Source organism: Triticum aestivum, chromosome 2B (genome assembly GCF_018294505.1).
Source record: "Triticum aestivum cultivar Chinese Spring chromosome 2B, IWGSC CS RefSeq v2.1, whole genome shotgun sequence".
Lineage (NCBI taxonomy): Eukaryota > Viridiplantae > Streptophyta > Magnoliopsida > Poales > Poaceae > Triticum > Triticum aestivum.
Window position 1 is genome coordinate 807,456,203 of NC_057798.1, and position 23,766 is coordinate 807,479,968.

A 23,766-nucleotide genomic window follows, 5' to 3' on the forward strand; every position below is an offset into this window, starting at 1 on the left:
TAATAGTCAGTTTGCGAATGACACCGTAGTGAAACGATTAGCATCCACCAAAGAATCTTGGCATCAATTTGCAATCATATAGCAAAGTACAGAGCACCTAGCGACCCACTGGTAGATACAAGTACAACAACGAAGCAAAGGATTCCATTCCTACTGACTGACCTTGTCAATGTCGATACATGGCCTGAAGCCAACGGCGCATCCGACGGCACGCCCTCCTGCCAACACGCACAACGCATCTGAAGCAAGGAACAGAGATACTCAAAGGAACAGAGATATTCAAAGGGGGGAAACATACTTGACGCACCGCCCTATAACCACAATATTTATGTACAGTTGGAGCGAGTGATAGATTTATTATTCTGATAATTTGGTAGTAACTGTAGATAAATAATTCATTTGCCAACAGTAAAACATATGCGATGCATTATTTACACAAAAAGAATATTTTTTGTATAGGGTCAGAAAGATATTTCAGAATTCAAATCAATAAGGCTGAAATAATCTAAGAGTATTATCAATACAGAGCAACAATTTATGAACTCGCTGTCAGTCAAAAGTAATAATACATGGAAATCTATCTTGAAGTGCAAGAGTTCAATTTAGCAGATCTGACAAACCAGCCTCCTCGTAGGTTAGAATATAGTTTTATTCTAGATCATTTTCAGTCTCGTAAACTTTTCAGCAGATGATGATGCAATCAAAACAATTCCAAAATAAATGATATACTGATGAGAAAAGGTTAGGATTCTGATAGAAATAGCCAGCCTTCTACTGGCTATATTCCTGAAGTTATTTTCTGTTATTGTATAAGAACAACAAGATTTATATGGTGAAATCAGGTCATGGACATGCTACAACTTTTGTAAAGGGAAAAAGGTCCACCAAAGAACAATCCATAGCAAAAGAAGCATCCAATTGGATCCATTACATTACCCTCTACTTAATTTTCTGACCAGCAGCAGGATCCTTTTTAAATAAGCTCGTAAGAAACCAGGATGACATCCTTCAAAGGCCTAGGTGTTTCTTCAACTTTTCCAGCCAAGAACATGCAAACAGTAGCGATTGTCTGTATAGATGTTAGATTCAGACTTCATTTGCCCATTCGCCATGAAAAAATAAGAATAACTGCATAACAAATAGTATAGAATACTAATATTCTGTCAAGACATATAGAGGAAAATCACACCATTACCACTTCTGCTACAGATAAGAACACAACAAATCACATGCACTACTATTTCAGTAAACACGCTTGGTACTACTTCATGAATAGGGTGATTTTCAAATGCTTTCACGTTCAATAATTTAAGAGTAACTGCTATCTGTTCAAAGGTTCATGGTATAAGTCCATCCATAAAAGGGTGTGAGCCCCTCAAATCACAGAGGAGAAAATCTGATGCATAAGTATAGATATGTGATATAAATATGGCCTTGGCTAAAATACCTGCAGGTAATTAATTGATCAAAATTAATTGGGAACAATCACTCTGAGCAACTAACAATAATAAACATCACCAACTCAGTTCTCTAGAAGAACAAGAAGCCTGTCTATAGACATACCAACGAGAAAAGGATGTGCAGACCATGGCATGGATGCACACAAAAAATGAAGATAAAGCATCTGAAGGAAAAGAATACCATGATGTCACAGTTTGCCATATGTGTACTCCAAATGAACAGAACTGCAGCTGGTAGCACCCTGTAAAAAGAATAGATTGATCCGACCTAGATGTAAGCACATGTGACACGCACACAAGAAGACATGAGAATGAAAGCATGGAGAAATCGCCAACCTGTCAGACCAAAGCAACAAGTGGTAAACCGAAGATTAGCACCTGCAAATACCACACCCAAGCATCAGAGTAGGCTACTTAGTCAAATAACAAAAAAACGAAAAGGGAATCAGGGGAATAAGCAGAGCAGTGCGGGAGGAGAAGGGTGGGGGTGTGGCCCACGCAGGAGCATGGCGGCTAGGGTTTCTACCTGCTGCTGGCCAGCGCTGTTCGGTAAGACCCGTCGTGTAGCCCGACATAGGAGGGCCGCGATTTGCAGACCATGCTGTCCCCGATGACGAGCGCCGCGGGGAGGACAAACTCCTCATCCCAGCCAGAAATTCAGCCGCTGACCAGATTCGGGGGAGAGACGGCAGGCCGGCCTGGCTGCCTCCCGCCGCTGGCCTCCTGGCTGTCCCCAGCTCCTCCCGCCGTTGGCCTCCTGGCCGTCCCCAGCGAGAAAACCCGGCCTCCCCAATGCGGCTGCGGCAGGAGAAGGGATGGTGGAGGGGAGGAGGAGGAGGCGGCAGAGCCCGCTCGGGGTGGAGCACGGGAGAATGGAGGCGGTCGTGGGATTGAGGAGGTCGTCCATGGCCGCCACCGCGCTCACCAACGAGCCCCCGCGCCAGGATCCGCCGCACCCCTCGACCCCTCCAAGCGGTGGGTAAACCCTCAATCCTCCTCTCCATGCAGCAGCGCTGGTTACGAAGAAGGAGGCGACCGTCGGGGCCCAGCTCGACGGCGGGGTGGATCCAGAAGCCCCGCCCGTTTCCGTGGTCGTAGCCATGGTAGATCTGGCCTCCAACAAGGAAGAGGCGCGATCTCCATCCACGGTCTCCCTCCTCGCATCGGCGGCGGCTGACGAGGTGCGGGTGCTCCTCCTCCTGGATCCAGAGAGAAAGAGACGGGGAGGCGGGGGCAGACGGGGAGCACGGCGGCGAGTGCCCCGAGCGCCAGCGCGGCCTGGTCGAGAGGAAGGGGAGGAGATGCGGGAGCGCCGCGGAGTGGGGGGTGGGGAGCGAAGGGGAGAATGAGGGAGTGAGGAGAGGAGGAGAGAGGACGACACGCTGGTGCCCTATCGGCACCCCTCTCCTGAGATGCGAAAAGACGGAAATACCCTGGTGGGGGTAAGGTACTTACAGTCCGATGCAATTGAAATTTTATCCAAAGGCTGAGAACGATCGGCCCAAGATCGCACGGCTCACATGAAATCAACCCGAGATCCGACGGCCTGTATCGCGAGGGACTTTCGATCCGACGGCCGAGAGTGCCTGATCGCTGAGGAGCCTCCTGCATCCCTTCGGTTCATATCTCTTGATGCCTTGACATGCAGTATCAATTTCCCATGCTAAAGAGCAAAAATATATTTTTTGTGTATTGGAAGAAAACACAAACAAACATCCAAAATTAACATTTATTCTTTTTGCTGAGCTTCCTTGCTTTCTTTCTTCTTTTCTGCTGAGCTTCTTTTTTGGTTCTCATCGGATTTCTTTATTTCTTTCTCAAGTTTTTCTGTTTTCCATCCTTTAGCACCGGTTTCCTTTTTCTTTTTCCTCTCATTTCATTTGTTTCTTTTTCTATTTTTATCTTTTTTTTCTTGGTTCTTTTTTTGTTTTTTCTTGGTTTTTTCTTTCTCTTTTTGTATAGAACAAGACCGTTTTTTATACAAGTTTAACATTTATTCAAATACTAATTAACACATATTTGTAGGGATTAGCCCAAGAAAAGTTTAGGGCTCCTCTGTCTCCTGTCGGTGCCTCCGTCAGCCCGCCTCGTCTCCGGTGGCCTTAGGTCTATGGCGGCGGGGTGGATCTCGGCCCTTGCCTGCGGGAGGGCTCTATTTTCAGTTCTTCCTTCCCGTTTTGTTAGGGTTTGTGTCCTGCTCAGGAAGATAAGACGGAGGTGGCTCCCTGAAGATGAAATAAGGTTCTTCCCGCCTAGCCCCCGTCCCGATGGTGTGTATATAACATCATCAGTGGGCGTGTGGAGATGTGTCTCCGGCATATCCGTCTTTGGTGGATTTGCTCAGATCTGGTCCTAGTTCGTCTACGTTCATATGTTCTCATGTTGGACCCTTTTGGTCTACACTACACTTCATCGGCGGCGGTTGCTATTCTACTGCACTGGTCGATTTCAAAAAAAGTTCATCACTTTTGAAAAAAACTCATATATTTTGAAAAAAAAGTTCATCAATATTAAAAAGGATGGCAGGGGAGGGGAGAAGGAAGGGTGGCGCTCGGCGGTGGCTAGGTTCCTTCCCGTCGCCTGCGGGGGCGACGCGGGTGGTCAGGGTAGTTGGAACTGGTCCGTTCCCTACTCTTTTGTGCTGGGCAGGATGACACAACTGAGGGAGCTCGAGATTTGAATTGAAGGCCTGGGTGAGAGTAGGGCGGAGGCCTAGGGCCCAATATATCTACATGCTTAAAATTTTTACAAAACAATTGCTTTGCACAACATAAAATCAACATCGATAGGGGCATATGCCCCCCTGCCGACGCACTTCACCGCGTCGTATTTATTCAATACTAATTTATAGTTGAGTATATGTATCTGATAGTCATTATTTGCATCATTTAATCATATATAGATGGTGTATTGAGACTTTATTTGCTAACTTAAGCCTTTATATTTTTCCATGATATATGATATATATTGTTGAAAGTATATATGTTGCTCTCTTAAGGTTCATTGTGCCTTAATTGTATTAGGGCATCTATAATGCTAGGGCTAGCCCTGGGTGAGAAACAGATGGAAGTTTGGTGCAGTCTATGAGAAAACTAAAGAAAATCCAAGTCCTAAGACTTATGGGATGTCCTAGCTTGCGATTCCTTAATGAGATAACCTGGGGAGACTATGACCTGCCTCGAAAAGTCCTTGGGTTTTGCCTACGAGACCGCATCCCCTCGCCCGCGAGTGTGGATCAATGTGTCCTTTGTTTCGATCCTCTCGTACTTATCGGTGTGCATGGAGGCTGTGGAGAAGAAGGATCTCGATATCCTTGGGGCCTTGCTACACCACATTAATGTGAAAATTTGTTTGAGTAATTTGAAAAAAATAATATACCATTCTAAAATTTTGGTCATGATATTCCAATTTTTTATTTTAATATATTCGTTATATTTTAAAAATTGTTCACCAATGTAAGAATTTGTCCATACACTATTTAAAAATTATTCATAACTACATTTAAAAATGTGTGTCCAAGATTTTTCACAAATATGAAAAAATGTTTGGATGTTTACAAACAAATTCATGACATTTTTGAAAAATGTTCAACGTGTGCTTAAAATTGTTCAATTTGTTTTACAAATGTTCAACCTGTATTCGACGAAATGTTCAACATATATTTGAAAAATGTTCAACCTGTATACAAAAATTGCTCAACATTTATTTTATAGAAAAACCTTAATGTTGTTATTGATCAATCATGCAGATGGCTTAGCCTAAAAAACATGTATGTTTTTAAAAGGCAACACTTGTATATGAGGAATTTAAAAAATGAATACTACGCTGTGGTGCACTGGTGCTCTTCGGTTGCCAATTAATTAGAAGAAAGAGAGAAGGAAGCCGAAAAGGAAGGGAAAAGGTCAGCGCCTCAGATGTGCATCACGAACTACGCGGTGGAAAACCTCAACTAAATGGCTGATACACCACCCGAGTAAACTAAACGATTTATGAAGGGACCTTTGTGAGTTAATTAATACATCGGGGTCACCTTATGTACTATATAAATGGAATGGTGATAAGAGCAACTCTAATGGGGCGACCCAAACGGACACGGATTTTGTCCGTATTTTGTCCGTTTGGGTCGCTCGTCCGTCTAGCGGACATGCGGTGGACATGCACAACATGTGGATGAACCCAACGCACAAAACCAAAACAGCTTTCCTCCCTCGACGCCGCGCTCCTCCGCGGCCACCACCGGCCTGCCGCCGCGGCCTCCGCCACCGGCCCGCTGCGGCCTCCGCCACCGGCCCGCTGTTCCCCAAGGTCTCCAACCCGCCGGACCGGCGCGCGTGGGCTGCAGCTTGGCGACGGGAGCGTAGCCGCCGATGGGTGGCGCGCTCTCTCCGGCGTCTCCGCCTGTGCGTCCGCCCCCTCTCTCTCCGCCGCCCTTCCTGAGGAGAGAAGCCTCCGCCCTTCCGCTTCCGCCAGAGGAAAGAGACTGGCTAGTAGCACTATCACCACCAGCAGCAGCGGGAATTTGAGGTGGTGCTTCGAGGAGGCCTCGCCGGCGAGGACGACGGAGGAGGCGGAGGCGTCGCCGTCGAGGACGATCGCTCGTGTGGGCGCTGGACTGTTTCTGGATCTTGCCTGCACCTCCACGTCGAGCGGGCCTGCAGCGCGCCTGGGCTGCAGCGTGCGACAACGCTTCGAGGAGGCCTCGCCAGCGCACTTATGCGTACATAGTGCATGCATGCATGACAAGAATTACTGACGTGGATAGATGATGATGTGGGCGGGCTGTGGAGCGAACACAAGAGTGTGGTCGCATTCGGGAGGGGGTGTGCTGCCGGGTGAGTGGATTAAGCAGCTGGACGGCCTAAGTGCGCTTTTCGCACATCGGGATGAGGCTGCTCCCAATGCATGGGTGTTTAGATGAGGTGCTAAGCATATTAAATAGCTTAGCAACTATACTCCCCAATGCATAGGTGCTTAGCTTATGGTTGCTAAGCTTGCTTCATTTAATGATTTAGCAACTAAAGCTCTTCATGTATTGGTGGGCTTCCTCCCTTTAAATGTTTTGCCTAGGTTCACGCGCTTAGCATTGGTTCTTCCTGAGGTCACCACACTCATCTCTTTCCTCTTAAATAACTTGCCACATCAGATTTTTTGCCTACGTGGAAGGCTTAGCACCTGTACAAGGTGGAGCATTGGGAGGGGCCTGAGGCTCTAGGAGGTTGGCCCGAACATGAATTGATGCCGGGCCCGACCATCGCGACATTCCTTTTCGGCCAGAGGGAGCATGTATCTTCGGTCTTAGTATTTCCCAATATAAAATTTCTGATCCGAGCTTCGAGTCTACCACCTGAGAATATTAGTCAAAGCTGAGATACTTGATCCGACAGTCAATGGAACACTCGATGTTCTCCGTTCCTGGAAGAAAGCCTCTATTAAGAGAGTTGTCATAGCGACATCCATGGCTGCTGTTGCCTGCAATGGGAAGCCAAGAACGCCTGATGTACTAGTTGACCAAACATGGTTTTCAAGTGCAGAGGTCTGTGAAAAGAATCAGGTAATATGCCTTACTGTGCTTCACATATCGACGCAGTCTCACTGGAGCGTCCTGCTACCCTTGCCGTCACCCAAGTCTCAAGTTTAAGTCGCACGCGCACCCCGTACACGGATGGATGTCTGACTCAGATATATATGAAGATAGAGATGGTCTTAGAACAAGATTGGTCTGAACCTGGGAGTTAGAGGTCCATGGCTAGAAGGAAGGCATGCCGCAGATCTGTGAGGTGGCAGGCCGTGCCACCACACGGATCGGTGAGGTGGCGCAAGCCAGACCGCATGGTACATCATTGCCACTTTCAGAAAAGATATTAAGTGGCATTGAGTACTCGCTTTTTCCAAGTCAGCCGAACTAATCAATTGCTCTAAAGTTTGTAATTTGTCTTTGTAATGTTCATTCAAGCGGTCCAGTCCTTCCATGTTCGTTGGCATTGGCATGTCAGTCTGTTTTATCTTATTTCACAAGAATAGCAAGTGCAAAGCAAAGGGATCTGGTAGCAAGCTAATTCTTCAAGTTAGTCTTGCTAGTCCATTACTTTAGAGTTTGTAATTTATCTTTCTAATGTTCATTCAAGCCGTCCAGTCCTTCTTTCATGTTCATTGGCATGGGCGGTCTCTTTTTATCTTAATTCACAAGAATAACAAGTGCATGCTAACTACCTAGCGCTTATAGAAGCAAAACCCTATGTCTTATATACACGCCAGACAAGGTATCTAGGGTTACAAGGTCGGTATCTTGGTGTGAAGGCGGCAGGAGAAGTCTTGGAGTATACAACAAGTCTTCGACAGATGCAGTCCTGATTACGCCCCGTCATGCAGCTTCTGGAGTCCATCTTGAGAAGAATGAGGGTCCATCAGCCCAATGCGAGGAGCATGGGCCGACTAGGTTAGTACCCCCTATTCCAGGACATCATCATCGTGCCTTCGGCCCGCACGCGCACTCCGGAGTCGGAGGGGCGCGCCGCGCGCAGCGAGAGGCAGCGTGAACGGGGGAGGAACACGGCGGAGCAGTCCGTACGTCGCCGCTGCTGGACGGAGCCGGACCCCGACGAGGACGTGCGTCTCCTCGCATGGGTGTACCGCCGCTCCCTCACGACGACAGAGATGGATGCTCGCCGGCTCCGACGAAAGAACGTTAAGGCGCTCCGGCTTGCTATTGAGCAGTCGGAGCGCGAGGCGAAGGAGGCAGTGGCTTTGAAGGCTCGGGTGGCAAGGTTGAAGCGGGAGCAGGACGGCATGGTCCGTCGAATGAAGGGGCTTATCGTCCTTTCCGACTCCGACTCCGACGACAGCGACATCTGAACCTCCTCATCCGATGGCCAAGACCCTCCACCAGCCATGGACGCCTACAACTACGCAGGCGACCGGAAGGGCAAAGGCCCGGCGAGAAAGTGGTGATTCCACCCCCTCTCCTCCTCAATGTTTATATCGTTTTTAATTGCAGTCAATCTCGTGTTCCTTTGCAGTTGATTTTTGTTATCTGTCATTTGATTACATAGAATAGGTCAACGCTTGCATGTGTAATATGAATATAAGAGCAACTCCAACGCGCCGACCCAAACGGACGGCGGATGTGTTTGCTTTTTGTGTGTTTGGGTCGGTCCGGCAGACATCAACGTCCGCTTCCACGTTTGGATCGACGCATGCGCCCAATGCTGGCCCGACCTATTTTGTCGGCGCGTGAAAAAAATTAAAATGCAACCATTTTGAAAATTTGAACAAACATTAAGTAAACATTAAAGCCAGCCACGAAGGCCGGCGATAGTCCACGCGTCCACATCTAAACATGAAAAAAGCTAACTACGAGGCGGCACGCCGCGCTAGGCGTCCTCCTCGTCGTCGTCGGGGTCGGTGAGGTCGATGACTGTCGGCGCAGGGCCGACCCAGGGGAACGTTGTGTTCCAGAGGGCGTTGATGTCGGGTTGGTGATGTGCCGCTGCTGCCTGGGCCTGGCGCGCTTCCTCCTCGGCCTCACGCTGCTCCTCCTCGGCATCGCGCTCGAGCATCTCGAGAAGAGGTCCATTTGGCTTGACTAGGGTGGCTAGGGTTGCCGCCAATGGGGGAGCGAGATGGGGACGGTGGAACCGGATGATGACAACCCCCGCATGGTCAGCTTAAAAAAGGACGTCGTCGCTGACACGTGGGCCCAAGGTTGGCGGTCGTAATAATTTAAGCTGACCAAACAGGCAGCTGGGTAGTTGCGCGACCGCCAGAGGGGGACACGGCGGACACCGAGAAGATGCGAGTGGCATCCGCTTCGCTTCCGCGCCGACACATTTCGGCCGTAAATTTGGGCCGCAAATGCGTCGGCACGGACGCGAAGAGGACATAATTTGGGTTTGGGTCGGTGCATTGGGCCTTCATTTTTTGCACCGATCCAAACGGACACGCTGCGGACGTGCCGGATTTGTGAATTCCAGCTATTCCATTTTTTTACACGGACTGCCGTGGGTAGAACTTTTGTCATCCGGCGTACGAAGAAACGACTCCCTGAGAAGTCAGTTCATTGTGCATGACACGACAACACCCTGCAAGAATAGTGAGCAGCCAAGTACAACAAGCACCGTTTTGACCGTGTTTCACAGCTAGTGACCTGTCTTTCGCTCCTCTGCTGTAAGGGACCTAATGCCTACACCTACTGCTAGACCTAGGTCCTAATAGGTACGTAGCTTTCTGCACCGCAATTAGAGCGCTTATGCTAAATGGACTGAGAAACTACCCTGCTGCTGATAATGGTCTGTTGCTCCTCGACCCATATCGCAAATCTTTCTTAGCGAGACTTGACATGATAATGGGTGTGTTTAGTCCCCTTGCACTTTCAGAGATGATGTAGTCGACCAACCGTCAAGATCAAAGCTAACCCTGGTGGACATTTGTAACAAAATTAAGGCTCTAGCCGAAGGAGTTGCCATGGCCATCACCTCTTTAGAAGAAAGCAGTCGCCAACTCATCATCATCACCGATGTCTGGCTGATTCTTCAACACAAATCGATAAACACCTATTACTAAACAACCTTAACGCACTACCTAATTAGCTATTTAGCTTAGATATTGTTTGCAGCAAGGACTCGGGACGGCCATCCCGACTGTCCTCAGACATGTTCATCGCAAGAATGGTACTACTCCACTGAGAAAATGCATATATAGAGGAGGAGAATAATAATAATTCACAAGTAGCACAAGTTGCCATTGCACCAAGCTAGATCTAGCCACAAGAAGCTACTAGTCATCATCATCACCATGACAGGTAGTAAACTCCTAATAAACGAGCAACGTTACGAGATCAACGAGCAGCAACGAAGTCTAAACGCATGCACTAGTACTTGCTTGGAGCTGGTAGAATTCCCTGTGCAGAACACGGGATGACGGCCATCGGTCACCTCAGTAGTCCTCCTCAGAGGAGCCATACTCATCAGAGGAGTAGGAGTCATCTTCTTCCTCCTCCTCTTCCTCATCATCATCAGAGGAGGAGGAGCAGGAGTAGTCACCGGTGAGGAGCTTCCGGCCCACCTCAAAGGAGACGAACGCGTCGATGCAGGCGTACTTGATCTGCTCATGGGAGAAGCGGTGGGCGTCCCATGCTCCCGTCCTCACACGCTGCGGCTTCTTCAGGTTGGCCCCCATGACGGCGCCCATGATGTCCTTGAGCCCGGCCTGGCGGAGCCACGGCCTGCCCATCCCGTCAGCCGCGAGGCCGCGCAGGTCGACGGTGTTGTTGACCACGAGGCCGTGGTCGTTGCTGAGGCGGTTGGCGTCGTCCTGCACGCCCACGCCGACGAAGCGGAAGTCCCGGTCGGCTAGGAAGCTCTCCAGGGCCCGCGGAACGTAGTCCGCGTGGAGGAGCGGGAAGATGAGGCAGCGGCGGCCGACGCAGAGCTGCAGGAGCGCGACGCGGTTGTGCACGCGGCAGAAGCTGGGGCGCCACTCCACGTCCAGCCCCACGATGAGCTTGTGGTACACCCACCGGTAGGCGTGGCGGATCCTGCGCAGCCAGGCCACCACGGCGTCGCCGGAGGACGTGACGGTGGTGCTGATCACGTCGTCCTCGAAGGCCACGTCGGTGACGAACGTCTCGGTGCCCATTGCGATCTGTGTTGGACCTTGGACGAGCGACAGCGGTCCCTCAAGCTAGCTAGCTACGGGGAGTTGGCTGGGAAGAGATGATGCGCAAACAGAGGAAGAGATCACCAAGCGAACGAGACATCTATTTGGTATTTAGTAATTTAATTATGGGCACCGATAGGCGCCGGTGCGCCGGCCGAATCGTTCGGCCGGTCCAGCCTCAGCCGTTGGATGTGAGCCACGCAGCCTTTGGATCTGGTTAAAAAAAAACGCCCCAACAGCTTCTTCCTCGCGTGGTCAGGCCAGATCCGCATCACTCGCTCGGGGGAGCACGGCGCGGCGCCTCCTGCCCCCTTTTGCGGCCATCCTCGTCGCCGAGCCCCACCCCTCGCCGGCCTTCCTCATCGCCGGTCCCCCGCCCCGCCGGCCGTCCTCGTCGCCGGTCCCCACCATCACCGGCCGTCTTCGTCGTCGCCTCGACCCATGCAACAACTCTACCTGCGACTGCAGCTCTCGACTGCGATGGTTGTAGCTCCGCCGCCGCCCTCGCCGTGGATGCTGGCTGCAGGGGATTGCATCGACGACGGCCGCCAGTTAATCAGCGCAGTTTGAACGGATGTAGCAAAAACTTCACCGGTAGTAGCAAAAAACAACTGCGGTTGCAGCAAAAACACACCGTCGTCATCGTCGCAGGGACGCAGCGGTTGTAGCAAAAACCTTCGATGATAGTAACAAAAACCTATTATGGTTGCAGCAAATCGCCATTGCCGCCGTCACGAGGTCGCAGCTCCGGCTTGATCGATGTAGCACAAAACTTCGTTGGTAGTAGCAAAAATTAACTACGGTTGCAGCTTTTCCTTGTTATGCCGTGTCGTCCGCCGTCACTGATGTAGCAAAAAAGGTCGCTGGTAGTAGCAAAAACCAATAAAGGTTGTAGCAAAAATCCCGTCGCCCGTCGTCTCGCCGTGACTGTTTGTAGCAAAAACCGATGCAGGTTGTAGCACCGAGGCTCGTCGGTTGTAGCAAAAAATAACCATGGTTGTAACCTCGATCCAGCAAACTTGTGCCGCGGGTGTGGTCCGGCGTGGCCGGTTGCAGCTCCGGCGTGACCGGGTCTGATGAGGTAGGTAGAGCTCCGGTGGCGCGGAACCAAGCGGATCTGGCCGAGGACAGCCGGATCGGCTGATTCCCATGGCGGCGGCGGCCTGGGAGGCCTCCGGGCGACGAATTGACCAAGGCAGCGGGGCCTGAGAAGGAGCAGAGAAAGAGAGAGAGACGAGCGACGAGCGACAGGGAGAAGAGAAAAAGGTGGAAGAAGACCCACGTGGGCAGGGGCCCATCCTACGTGTCGTTAGCCGAGTGGCTGGGAGGAGGCGCACGTGGATTGGACCGGTGCAACGGTTCGGCCGGTGCCCCGGCCACAAACAGTTCCCTTTAATTATTGCAAACCAAGCATATATATCAGACATGGGATGGGACGAGTAGCCCAGCCGGAGACCAGGTCTTATTCAAATTCAAAATCCTTCCATGCAACGTGTAGTATAATTCAAATTTGTTCCATGAGACAAGTATCCGAGCGGGACAGCAGGTCAAATTCAAATTCAAACTCCTCCCATACAATACGCATATTTCAAATTTGCTCCATGGAACAAGTTTGAATTTATATGAATTTATAATTCAAAGGTGTATAATTTCCGGGAGAGCCATGCCCAATTCATTATACCACATGAAAGCAATTTGTGGAGACAATTTAGAGGGTGCTTGGATCCAAGGGACTATTTTTAGTCTGATTAAAAATAGTCTCTTTTAGAGGCTAAAGCTCCAAGCATTCCTGACTAAAGAGAGGCTAGGACTAGTCTTGAGGCTAAAATTTTTTAGTCATAGGAAACCTACTAAAATATGTATTAACCCTCTCTCTCCTCATTTAATTCCTCTCCTTTAACACATGTGAGTTCTGGATTGGAGGGTTTGGAAGATAATAAATACTCAATAACTTGATTTTAGTCTCTTTAGTATTTGGATCCAAGCATGGGTGAGGCTAGCAAGTTTTAGTCCCACTACTTTTAGTCATGGGACTAAAACGTATCCAAGCACCCTCTCAATCTTGCATGCCTAGGTAGCCGTTTCACATCTAGGAATTGAATCAACCTGATTAATGCGTGTCACTGACCCCCAATGCCTGCGGCAACTGCTAGAGCAGATTGGTCATGCATGTAGGCCGAGAATCAACCTGATTAATGCGTGTCACTGACCCCCAATGCCTGCGGCAACTGCTAGAGCAGATTGGTCATGCATGTAGGCCTCGGCGGAATTTTAGGGAACGAATGATTTATTATCACATCAGGCTAGTCATAGTGGGAGTAACATAGCGCACTTCGAGAAAATTCTGCTTATGTGGTAAGTAATTAATAAGAGGTGGTAACATAATATGTTACTGTAACATAGCGCTTTCCAAGATAAGATGAGTCTATGAGCTAATAAATAAAGCTATCAATGATACTACTATTAGGTTAGTTTGTATTATGAAGGTAGTAACTTAGACTAGTGTCATATGCATGACACTAGTCTAAGTTACTCCCCACTATGACCAGCCTCAAGCAAGCAGCATGTCGGTCTCTACAGTAGTTAACAGAGGATATTTGATATGATTAAGGAGGAAATCTAGGTGGCCTTTGGTCTTGTTGATTTGGCTCTCTGGCCTTCTAATTTATTTTTATAAAAATGTTGAGTAGAGTAGAACCATGGTCTACCGGAACCTACGCTCAGTAACCCTCATTTCCTGACACCATTTCTGGGGATTTGGCCATGGTTCTGAAATTCAAATTCACACTCCTTCCATGCAACATGATAATTCAAATTTGTTCCATGAAACAAGTTTGAATTTATAATTCAAAGATGTATAATTTCTGGGACAGACAGGTCCAATTCATTATACCACATTTAAGCAATTTGTGGAGGCACTTAATTCAATCTTGCATGCTTAGTTAGCCGTTTCACATCTAGGAAATGAATCAGACCTGATTAATGCATGCGGCAACGGCAAGAGCATATTGCGCATGCAGGCGGAATTGCAGGTGAGAAGGATTTATTAGGACGGCAAGCGAGAAGCATGCCGGTCTCTACAGTTATTTTTTATGCTAGGAAGTATGGTTGTATTTTAATCATAAAATAATACAAAGTCCTTAATCCGTATAAGCACACACTAACAGATGCACAAATAACCAAAATAACTCTTACTATAAGTCAAAGTGAATGAAGCGATCAAACTCATTTATCCCATCCACAAACATTACATATGTATACAATCTGAGCGGAGGCCGATCAAGGGGATGCGAAAAACCGTCATGGCGGTTAGTATCTACACGTGCAGTATAGAGATAATTATCCCTTTAATAATAATTTAATTAAATTCTAACACTCCCCCTGATCGTCACATGTCCCTATGACTGATCATACTTGGAATCATCTCCTTGCAAACCCTTTGGGAAAATTTTGAGAAGATACACATAATGTGCCATGAAAAACTCCTTTCAAAAACCCTGTGAGAAAATAAGGATAAAATGACGTATCACCATGCTGGTATTACTATTGCCTTATTAAAAACCTTTCATGAGAAAGCATTCAGAAAAAACTCATAAAGAAAAAGAGTGCAATAGAAAAGACCTGAAGATTTCGAACAGGTTATCATATGGGAATACACTCCCCTGAATCTTGCAAATCACGAAGTCATCTCATACCAATTGCATTAACATATTTCTAGAATAAACAATTTGGTAAGGACTTAGTCAACAAATCACCGAGATTATCGGATGACTTCCTTTGCACAATATTTATCTTCCCGCCTATTTTCAACTCACGGGAAGTAAAATACATTCATAGCACTACACTTTGTAATATTACTTTTTATAACCTGTTTGCATCTCCATAATACAAACAACATTATATAACATGTACAGGTAGCCCATATGTTCATTACTACAATACTCTTGAAATATTATTACAATCATTTACCACAAATAATGTAATTAATTATGTTACATGCACGCGTCATATTTTCGGTGGTCATGGAACCATATTTTTTCCTGTCTGATAACATGAATATCCATAAAAGTGTTAATTTAATACTGAAACACTATCCATTTTGAATATAAGTTTCTAACAATTTCAATGAAAGGGACCACTTTGCTAGTTACTCCCCCCGTCCCATAATATAAGAGCGTTTTTGGTGTCAAAATGCTTTTATATTATGGGACAGAGGGAGTATTTAATAATCATCGCAAAAAAGAGGGAGTATTTAATAATGCCAATCCAAAGGCTGCACAAAAATCTAAATTCCGTGGCTAAAAGAGGTACTCTATCTTGAGCATCGTATTTGTCCTTTTTACATATATCGTGGATGAAAAGATATGCTGACAAAAATTCATATGTATGTTGCTAGAGATATTGATGTACATGTATATATTTCCTAGAAAATACATATTAAGGAAAATGATATTGTTTTTGCTTTTTAAGTCCAAATGACCTGGATCCATTCTGGGTTTTTGGATGTGAATACCCCTTCTTCTTTTGTCAACATTGGATCAAGGAGGGCGAAAATCTTAATCTGAGCTCATGGTGAAATGCTCTTGGCATGAACAGTAAAATCAAAATTAATGAGAAAAAATATTCTGAGTTCTTTTTGGGGAAGACATTAATGAATCTTTCGAGCGCTTGCAAATTTTCATCATCATATCATATTTGTGAAAGTCGTGGCAAAAATGATAAAATCAGCTCTCCAAAAATGCTTTCAAAACTATCATCTTCGGAGCATCATTTCTTTTCACGATTTCCACGAATGCGATTCCAAGATAAAACTTTGCAAGCACTCAAAAAAATTCTTATTTTATTTTACTGTTCATCCCAGCTCACCCGAGCTAAGAAACTCCATGTCCCAAACAGGGTAGCTATTTATATTGGACCAACACAGGGCAGCTTCTTACATCTTCTAGTCCAAGATTACTTTTTTAAATTTTTGTTTCTGTTGCTATTACTTCTTACGATCAACATGATCTACCTCAAAGATACAGAAAAGCTTGACCAGCCTCATGTTAGCTATAGACTGCGCATCATTTGTGAAATATGCTTCATGCTTAGAGAACTTGCAATTACTTGGAGATGGCTGTGGTTAAGGTACTAGCTAAGACTGATTATAAAGAGTAGCAGATACAATCGCAGAGCAAGGAGGGAGAAGAGAGAGCCGTCTATCCATCGGGTTGATGCCTATCTACTGCTACAACTACGATCTAGCACAACAAGTTGCCATTCATTCCCTATTACTTTTGGGTTGGCCTTTCGCTTTCGTGAAGCACAGCTATCTAGCACGGCACGAACCATGCTATCCTCTGAACCACAAACGTAGCACGATAAATAGTCGACGATGGTGTCCCCGCGGAATTCATGTTCCATGTTTCCATCCAGTAGGTGGTAGGCGTTAATTCTTGGCTGGTAGTCAGTCGACTCATCCCCGTCGCGGCACAAGTACACTGTGTCAGCACTGATAGACGAGGACAGCCCGGCCGGCACCGATAGCGTGCGGCCAGTACCTAGGAACACGGCGCGCCCATGCAGACCGTTCATGGGCACTGTCTTGCCTGCCTCTAGATCCACCAGGTATGCCTTGTACCATGGCATCTTGGTTCTCGTTCGACACACCAAAATCAGCTCGTTGTCGTTGTCGACAAGGTTCACAAAGCCACGGTGAAACAGGAAGAGATCTTGATTCATCTCGACCGCCACCACCAATTGTGGCCTCTGGCCAGCAGCCGTGAGGTCCATCACCATGACGCCCTTCTTGGTGACGCCATAGAAGCGGCCTGCAAAGGACAATGTTGTAATCATGGGATCGGAACCAGGCATTGCACACCGGCTCCATCGCGTAACATTGGGCTTGGACATCGCTAACACTTGTCCATAATCATCGAAATCAAGCGCTATACTTGAGTGATCTGCGAGGCCGGCCGCGTACATTCGCAATCTTCCCAGCCTATTGCTCCAACTGACATCCTCGCGGTTGAGCGAACACAAGAGTGTGCTCGCATTCGGGAGGGCCATGAGCTGCCGGGTTAGCGGATTAAGGAGCTGGATGGCGTAAGTGCGCTTGTCGCACATCATGATGAGGCCCTCGGAGGTTGGCCCGAACAAAAATTGACGCCGGAGCTCCGGGAGGTCCACCTGGATGTGCTCCCCAGTCGTAACGTTCAGGAAGTCGCGGCGCTTGCACTTCCAGATGTCGTCTAAGGTCCGCCATGGGAGCATGATCCACCGCCGGGGGTGGAACCGGCTGTCCATATAGTTGTGCACGTGCGGGGACTCGGTGCATCGCCGCCACTGGCTGCACACCGCGCGGAAGCGGAGGTAGTCGGCGACATCGTCCACAAGGAGACGCTCAGCGATCTTGCCCGCTGGCCCGTCCGTCAGGTTGGCCCAGTCTCTCCTGCAAGCCATGCATAACGAGTCGCATCACGTGAGACTTTCTTTTAACCATATAACCATAGAGAAGGATTAGATGCATGAGATGATAGTATTACAGAAGAGGAGAATCCCAACAGAGTATACAAAAGCAAAACACAACCATGATTTTCTGTTGATCTTTTGCGACTAATGATGATGGAACAGGAAAGGAAATCCTTCCTACGCACCAGTTGGGATGGGCGGAGAGGGCACGCGGCGAGTCGATGTCGACGAGCTCAGTGCGTGCTTGCTTTGCACGGTGGGAGCACGTTCCTACGACCATGCCCTGGTTTCGTCGGAGTAATATGGTGGAGACGGGGTTTCCTTGTGCTCTCCGGAAACGAGTCCTCCAAGAATTCCAGTCCGAGCGCGACTCTACCCTCAGCCTAAGCCGGATCGTGCCTCAGCGCGACGCTGGGCAGCCTGATTCCAACGAGCGCCTCGTGCCAAGGCGAGACGGGCCAGGCCCAACGTACAATTTCTAAATCATGCAAAAAATTATACCATGCTAAAAATTATGAATTTGTCATGCAATAAACGTATAAATTTCTCATACCATAGAGCGTAAAAAATTGCCATACGTTAAAAACAACAAAAATGCACACGTAGTTGCCATGCTGTATAGCATAACAGAAATGCCATGACATGCAGTGTAAATTTGCCATGCTAAAGAGCAAAATAATTTTTTGTGTGTATATTGAAACAAAACACAAAAACAAACATACAAAATTCCCATGACATAGAGCAAAAAACTACCACCTGTCTAGATACAAAATCGGGTCCACCATGGGAGCTCTGGCCAGTGGCGTGCGAGCGCGGCGGTCGTGGCCATGGGGCTTCTTCTGGTGGCTGTGGCGGCGAGAGCGCATGCGGCGGTAGCCCCAGCACAGCGGTCGGCGCGGCCACGGCTCCGGCGCGGCTGGGATGAAGTAGATTAACGATGCGCATAGAAGAAAATAACTGCAAATCACGTACAGCCATTGCTCGCCAGAGCCATCGAGTGCATCACGCGGGCATGGCTCGTTGGAAACGGTCGATTTGAGCGTTTCTAGCGATGCAGTCAAAACGATGCTTTTAAGACCGTGCTATGCAGACCCAATAATGTTTGCATATAACTAAACAGCTCAACACCGAAAAGATGCTGCATACAACAGGCCCTGATTGAATTTTTGTGGGCAACCAAACGCATCCTATAATGACCTAGTAGTGTGTCGCTTGCAGCGAGGGACGCTCGTTCGCAACGAGCGAGGTATAACATAAGAGAAAGTTGTTGCTACACCAGAGTGTACAGTAATCTGAAACAACTATTAAAAAATTGACTTTTCTGCACCGTGTGATAATTTTTTTAACACAATACAGATGCAAGCGCTCATACGTACGCGCATACACTCACCTTTATGAAAGCACACACGCACATCCTACCCCTATGATCAGCTTCGAGAGAATGAGCCGGTATATCATCTTGAGATTTACGAAGTCACCGTAGGCGCCTCGACGTTGGCGGGAACGTCTCCTCGCACTGAAAGCACATCACCGGAAATCCTGAAATTAATCCAGAAATAATGCGAGCACTATGACTTGAACCCTGATGGGTTGGGGATACCACTATCTCTTTAACCATTCAATCACAGGTTGGTCCGCACTGTGTGATATCTAATGAGGTAAATACACTAGAAGTCCCAGAACTTGCACGCAACGTTCAGTTTAGTGCATAAACTTGTAAAATACGTGTTTCTGGTCATCTAACTGGTCCTCTTGTTCATATACGGTGCTTTCTATGGTATCCAGTCGTATCCCTATGAGTGCCACATGAAGGGCCCACTGTCAGTGGCTGAGATGGTGGTAATCCGCAAGCACTTTTTTAGATAGCACCCTTATATTTTATTTATTGACGTAAAAAATCCTGAAATAAATGGAAAACGTTGGAACGCTTGTGGGATTTGAACCCACGACCTGCTGGGATTCGCCCTGGATAGACAGCCACTCAACCAGCTGAAGTTTTACATTAAATGTATACAATTTGCTTTATATAACATGACCATACGAACTAAAGTAAAAATAAAATCGGGAAAAAACGGAAACCCCACTTCAAACCGGCGACCTGTTGCACTAAAGTGGGTGTCCTAACAAACAACCTAATGTTACTTCATGTTTATTTGAGACTATATCCAAGTGTAAAAGTACACGTTCCGAACTATATTTTCTCTTATCTAGATTATTAATTTAAATTTATTTGTATTCAGACAAAATTCCTGTTGATTTGTCTGAATTTTTTCATTACTAAAACCGAAGTTACTTGGACTACTAATATGAAAAAGGTTCAGACCTCGGCCTCGAGGACGTAGTCCGGAAGAAATTTGTAAACATTCATTCTGAACAATATTTTCTTTTATCTAGATATTCACATTCAAAGAATGTCTTTATGATTTGTCACAAAAAATTATGTGCATTCATTTTGACCTATATTTTTCTTTATCTAGATTTTAAAATTTCAAATTATTCAAATTCAAAACACAATGTCGTTGATTTATCCAAAAGAATCTAGGTACATTCATTATGCTCTATATTTTCTTTGATCAAGATTTTAAAATAAAAATTGTTCCATTTCAAAAACAAAATAGTTGATTTGTCCAAAAAATTAACGTACATTCATTCTACACTATATTTTCTTTTATCTAGATTTTATTTTTTACTTTTTTTCGAATTCAACCAAAAATATATTTGATTTGCCCAGAAGAATTTAGGTACATCCATTCTGCACTGTATGTTCTTTTATCTAGATTTTCAAATTTACATTTATTCAAATTCAAGCATAAACTGAGTTTATTTGTCCGAAAAACATACGTACATTCACTGTGCACTGTATTTCCTTTTATATAAATACTTAAATTTAGAATTATCCGAATTCAACCAAAAATTCCGTTGATTTGTCCAAAAGAATTTACGTATATTCATTCTACATTTTATTTCCTTTATCCAGACTTTAGAATTTTAGAAAATCAAATTGAACCAAAAAATTTGTTGGTTTGTCCAAACTAATTTGCATTCATTCATTCTGCACTATTTTTTGCGGGAATATACATTTAAAGTTAGGTACTATGTGCAAAAAAAATCTATCTTTGCGTTAAAAAAAATTAAACATAGCTTGCTGCCATTGGAATACATAACTTTTATACTATACAATACATAGCACTTTTATCTTGTTTTATCCCTATTTATCACTGATAAACTAAAATCAAATTTATCTTACATAGAAAAAACAATACACAAGATAAAATTTGTTTATGTTATTAAGTGTCTTTGTGGCCTGATGGTTGGCACTTGTACACGATGCCATAGTATCAAACTGGGGCTTTCCCTTTTCAGCAAACCCTTTTGTCGTTTTAATTTCTGTTTTTATTTATGCAGTATGTGTTAAATAGCTTTTACTGTGCATTTTAGCGTCAACTGTTAGTTGGTCTAGTGGCTCTCTATGCTAGACGGATCGTGCTAGCTCCTCGGTTTGAATCCCATCATGCGCTGCAGCTTCTTTCATTTTATTTGAGGATTTTTTGTGTAAAAATAAATAGAATGTATGGGTCCTTTCTTACAAAAAAACCAGCCTCAGCCACGAATGGTGGCCCTGCCACGTTGGCACGCCGTAGGAATACGGTAGGAAGCACCGTATATGAACGAGATGACAAGTTAGATAACCAGAAACATGTATTTTACAAGTTTATGCACTAAACTGAACGTTGCGTGCAAGTTGTGTGACTTCTAGTGTATTTACCTCATATCTAATATATGCTCATATGTTGTAGGTGCTAACAAAATTTCGTGAACAAATAACATTCGAGGAGCTCCACGCAAAAAAGAAATTATAGTGCTCGAAAGTTCTCAAAACTTTGAGTATTGATTTTGTTTTTCCTGTATAGAGTTAGTCGAATATTTTTTGTGGATGATTTTTTTGAAAGAACGTAAATATTTTTACTAATATTGATTTCACAAAAAAATAGTTTTTTAACTTGTTTTCTATTTCTCTCTTCTAATTTTTTGAGGGTATTTCTCTCTTCTAATTTACTACTACCGTTCATGAGAGGGTGCAACGCATCTGGGCTTAGAAAAACCTCCCTCGATGGAAATATAAGCAGCAGTGGGCCGGGCTGACTAAACTCCTAGAATGGAAACGGAAATAGATGGGCCCAGGACGAGCCAGCATAGGTTTGTGAATATCCTGTATAAATGGTCGATCAGGAAGGCATACACCGTCTGCTCGATCTAGGGTTTCATTACCAGCGAAGGTCTGCCGCCAACCTAGCCTAGCCTAGGGCGTGAGCAATATGGCGCCGGCCGTTGTCGCCGGAGGGCCGCCCGAAAGGACATCTTTGAGGAGCATCTTGTCCGATCTGCAGGTAGTACGCTTTCTGACTGTATCCGCCCTTCTTATTCTGATTCTGCTAGCTTATGTAGATCCATTGAAGCATTATTGATTGGCCCGGTTATATCAACGTGTCGACTTTTTCATTGTATTCAGCACTGGATCCTCTCCTGAAACAGGCATGCATCTCTGAGCCTGCTAGAATTTTTCATTACTGGACACGGAGCATTCTTCGACGACTTCTTAATCCAGGACCGGATAAGGAAACCCAAAAGGGAGGAAAAACCGTCAATGCTACAATGAAGGGAACGGAAACGGGAACGGCAGAAAAAGAATATTCCGGTGACTGCCATCACAAAAAGGTTGACAACAACTATGGCGACGGATACCATGGTATCAATGATGACAGCTTTGGCAGCAGTATAGAAGATGATGACGATGATGGCAGGTACCTAGACATTGGCGATGATGGTGTTGGCAACAGGTTCTATGACATCTGCATCTACAGTTACAACAGCAGTGACGACCATATCGATAGGGAGTTGCCACCACCAAGTCATAGTATTGCCTATTATGGAGACAGTGTTAATTTACGTGCAGCTTACTCCTTTTCCCAGGACCGGGTTGAGTTGTTTGCTGTGCGTCCCCGCTTCCACTTCGTGGGTACCTTAGTTGCGACCAATGGTCATTCTTACTATTGGTCCTCCCAAAAAGAACAAGATTATCAGAGTGTTGATTTTAAGGTATGCAATATTTGATATTTTTATTTCTATATCTCCTGAGTTGTTATATGATGCTAATAAAATACATGTGCAGGATAATTTGATCTTCCACTTAGAAGGCGGTGCCCTTATGGACACCTTCTGGGTTAAAATCAAAATCCTACAGGATGATGGCAGCATTGGTGATGTTCCTGTATCCTTTTCGTTCACAGTCGACCCATACGATTGCAATAATGTCATGACCCGCATCATCTCACTTACACGCAATCGCAAAATGGAGTTGACTTTCATGGCGCTGCACTCGGCTATACAGGCCAATGTGTATGTCAACCTTGATTTCACATCTTCCAATGCCACTAGGACGGGCACCATCTACTATGTTTATGGCGAAATCACCGCACACCATCAACTCTATAACGGTCGGAGTGTCTTGCTCTTTTCTCGTGGAGAAGAGAACAAAGCAGAGGTCATTGATGGTGAACTTCCACTGTTACGGAAGTGTGCAGTTGTTCCTATATACTTGGAGCCGCTCCTGATACTCAAGTTCGACCTGCATGTTCCAATTAATTGTGATCATGATGATGGTGGTTGTACCATCGCCTTCCGAGATTATGTTACATTTTACCGTGACCAGTATGAAGAAAAAATAATCTGCAGTGCCAACCATGCAGAACGCCACCATGGTGAAGTTAAAGTGCGGATTACATACCAGTAGCAGCTGCAGTGCATGGAAATTCACAATTCAGTGAGATGTAAACTGATGAACTGAAGTTCTATCTACTCCCTCCGTTCGGAATTACTTGTCGTAGAAATGGATGCATCTAGGTGTATTTTAGTTCTAGATACATTCATTTTCGAGACGAGTAATTCTGAACGGAGGGAGTAGCTATTTATTTATGGATTGCCGTTTATGCCTTTTGAGCAGCTTGTAGTTGGAGTCATGGTTTTCGTTATCGTGGCTTGGGCACTCCTGCCTTCGCCTCTGGTGTGAGGCACTTGTTGAATATCCATGTGCACTTTGCTCGTGCGATGTGCAGTTATATTTTAATCTACTCCCTCCGTTCCGAAATAATTTCTTTCTAGATGTTTCAACAAGTGACTACATACGGAGCAAAATGAGTGAATC

At 46.0% G+C, this 23,766-nt stretch overlaps 2 protein-coding genes across 3 annotated transcripts; one reads left to right on the forward strand and one right to left on the reverse strand.

The window, feature by feature from the left end:
- Positions 1-10,302: 10,302 nt before the first annotated feature.
- On the reverse strand, positions 10,303-11,109 carry LOC123047588 (Werner Syndrome-like exonuclease). The gene has a single exon (XM_044471178.1). The coding sequence runs from the start codon at positions 11,091-11,093 to the stop codon at positions 10,392-10,394; it is 702 nt and encodes a 233-aa protein (XP_044327113.1). The 5' UTR covers positions 11,094-11,109; the 3' UTR covers positions 10,303-10,391.
- A 10,694-nt stretch (positions 11,110-21,803) lies between these two features.
- LOC123047587 (uncharacterized) lies at positions 21,804-23,558 on the forward strand. 2 transcript variants are annotated; one of them, XM_044471177.1, is made up of 3 exons: positions 21,804-21,952; positions 22,075-22,661; positions 22,735-23,558. In XM_044471177.1, exons 2-3 carry the CDS (start codon positions 22,218-22,220, stop codon positions 23,353-23,355), a joined length of 1,065 nt encoding a protein of 354 aa, XP_044327112.1. In that variant the 5' UTR covers positions 21,804-21,952; positions 22,075-22,217; the 3' UTR covers positions 23,356-23,558. The 2 variants fall into 2 exon arrangements, with proteins under 2 accessions (XP_044327112.1, XP_044327111.1); XM_044471176.1 differs by having other exon boundaries at positions 22,098-22,661.
- The last annotated feature ends 208 nt before the right edge of the window (positions 23,559-23,766 follow it).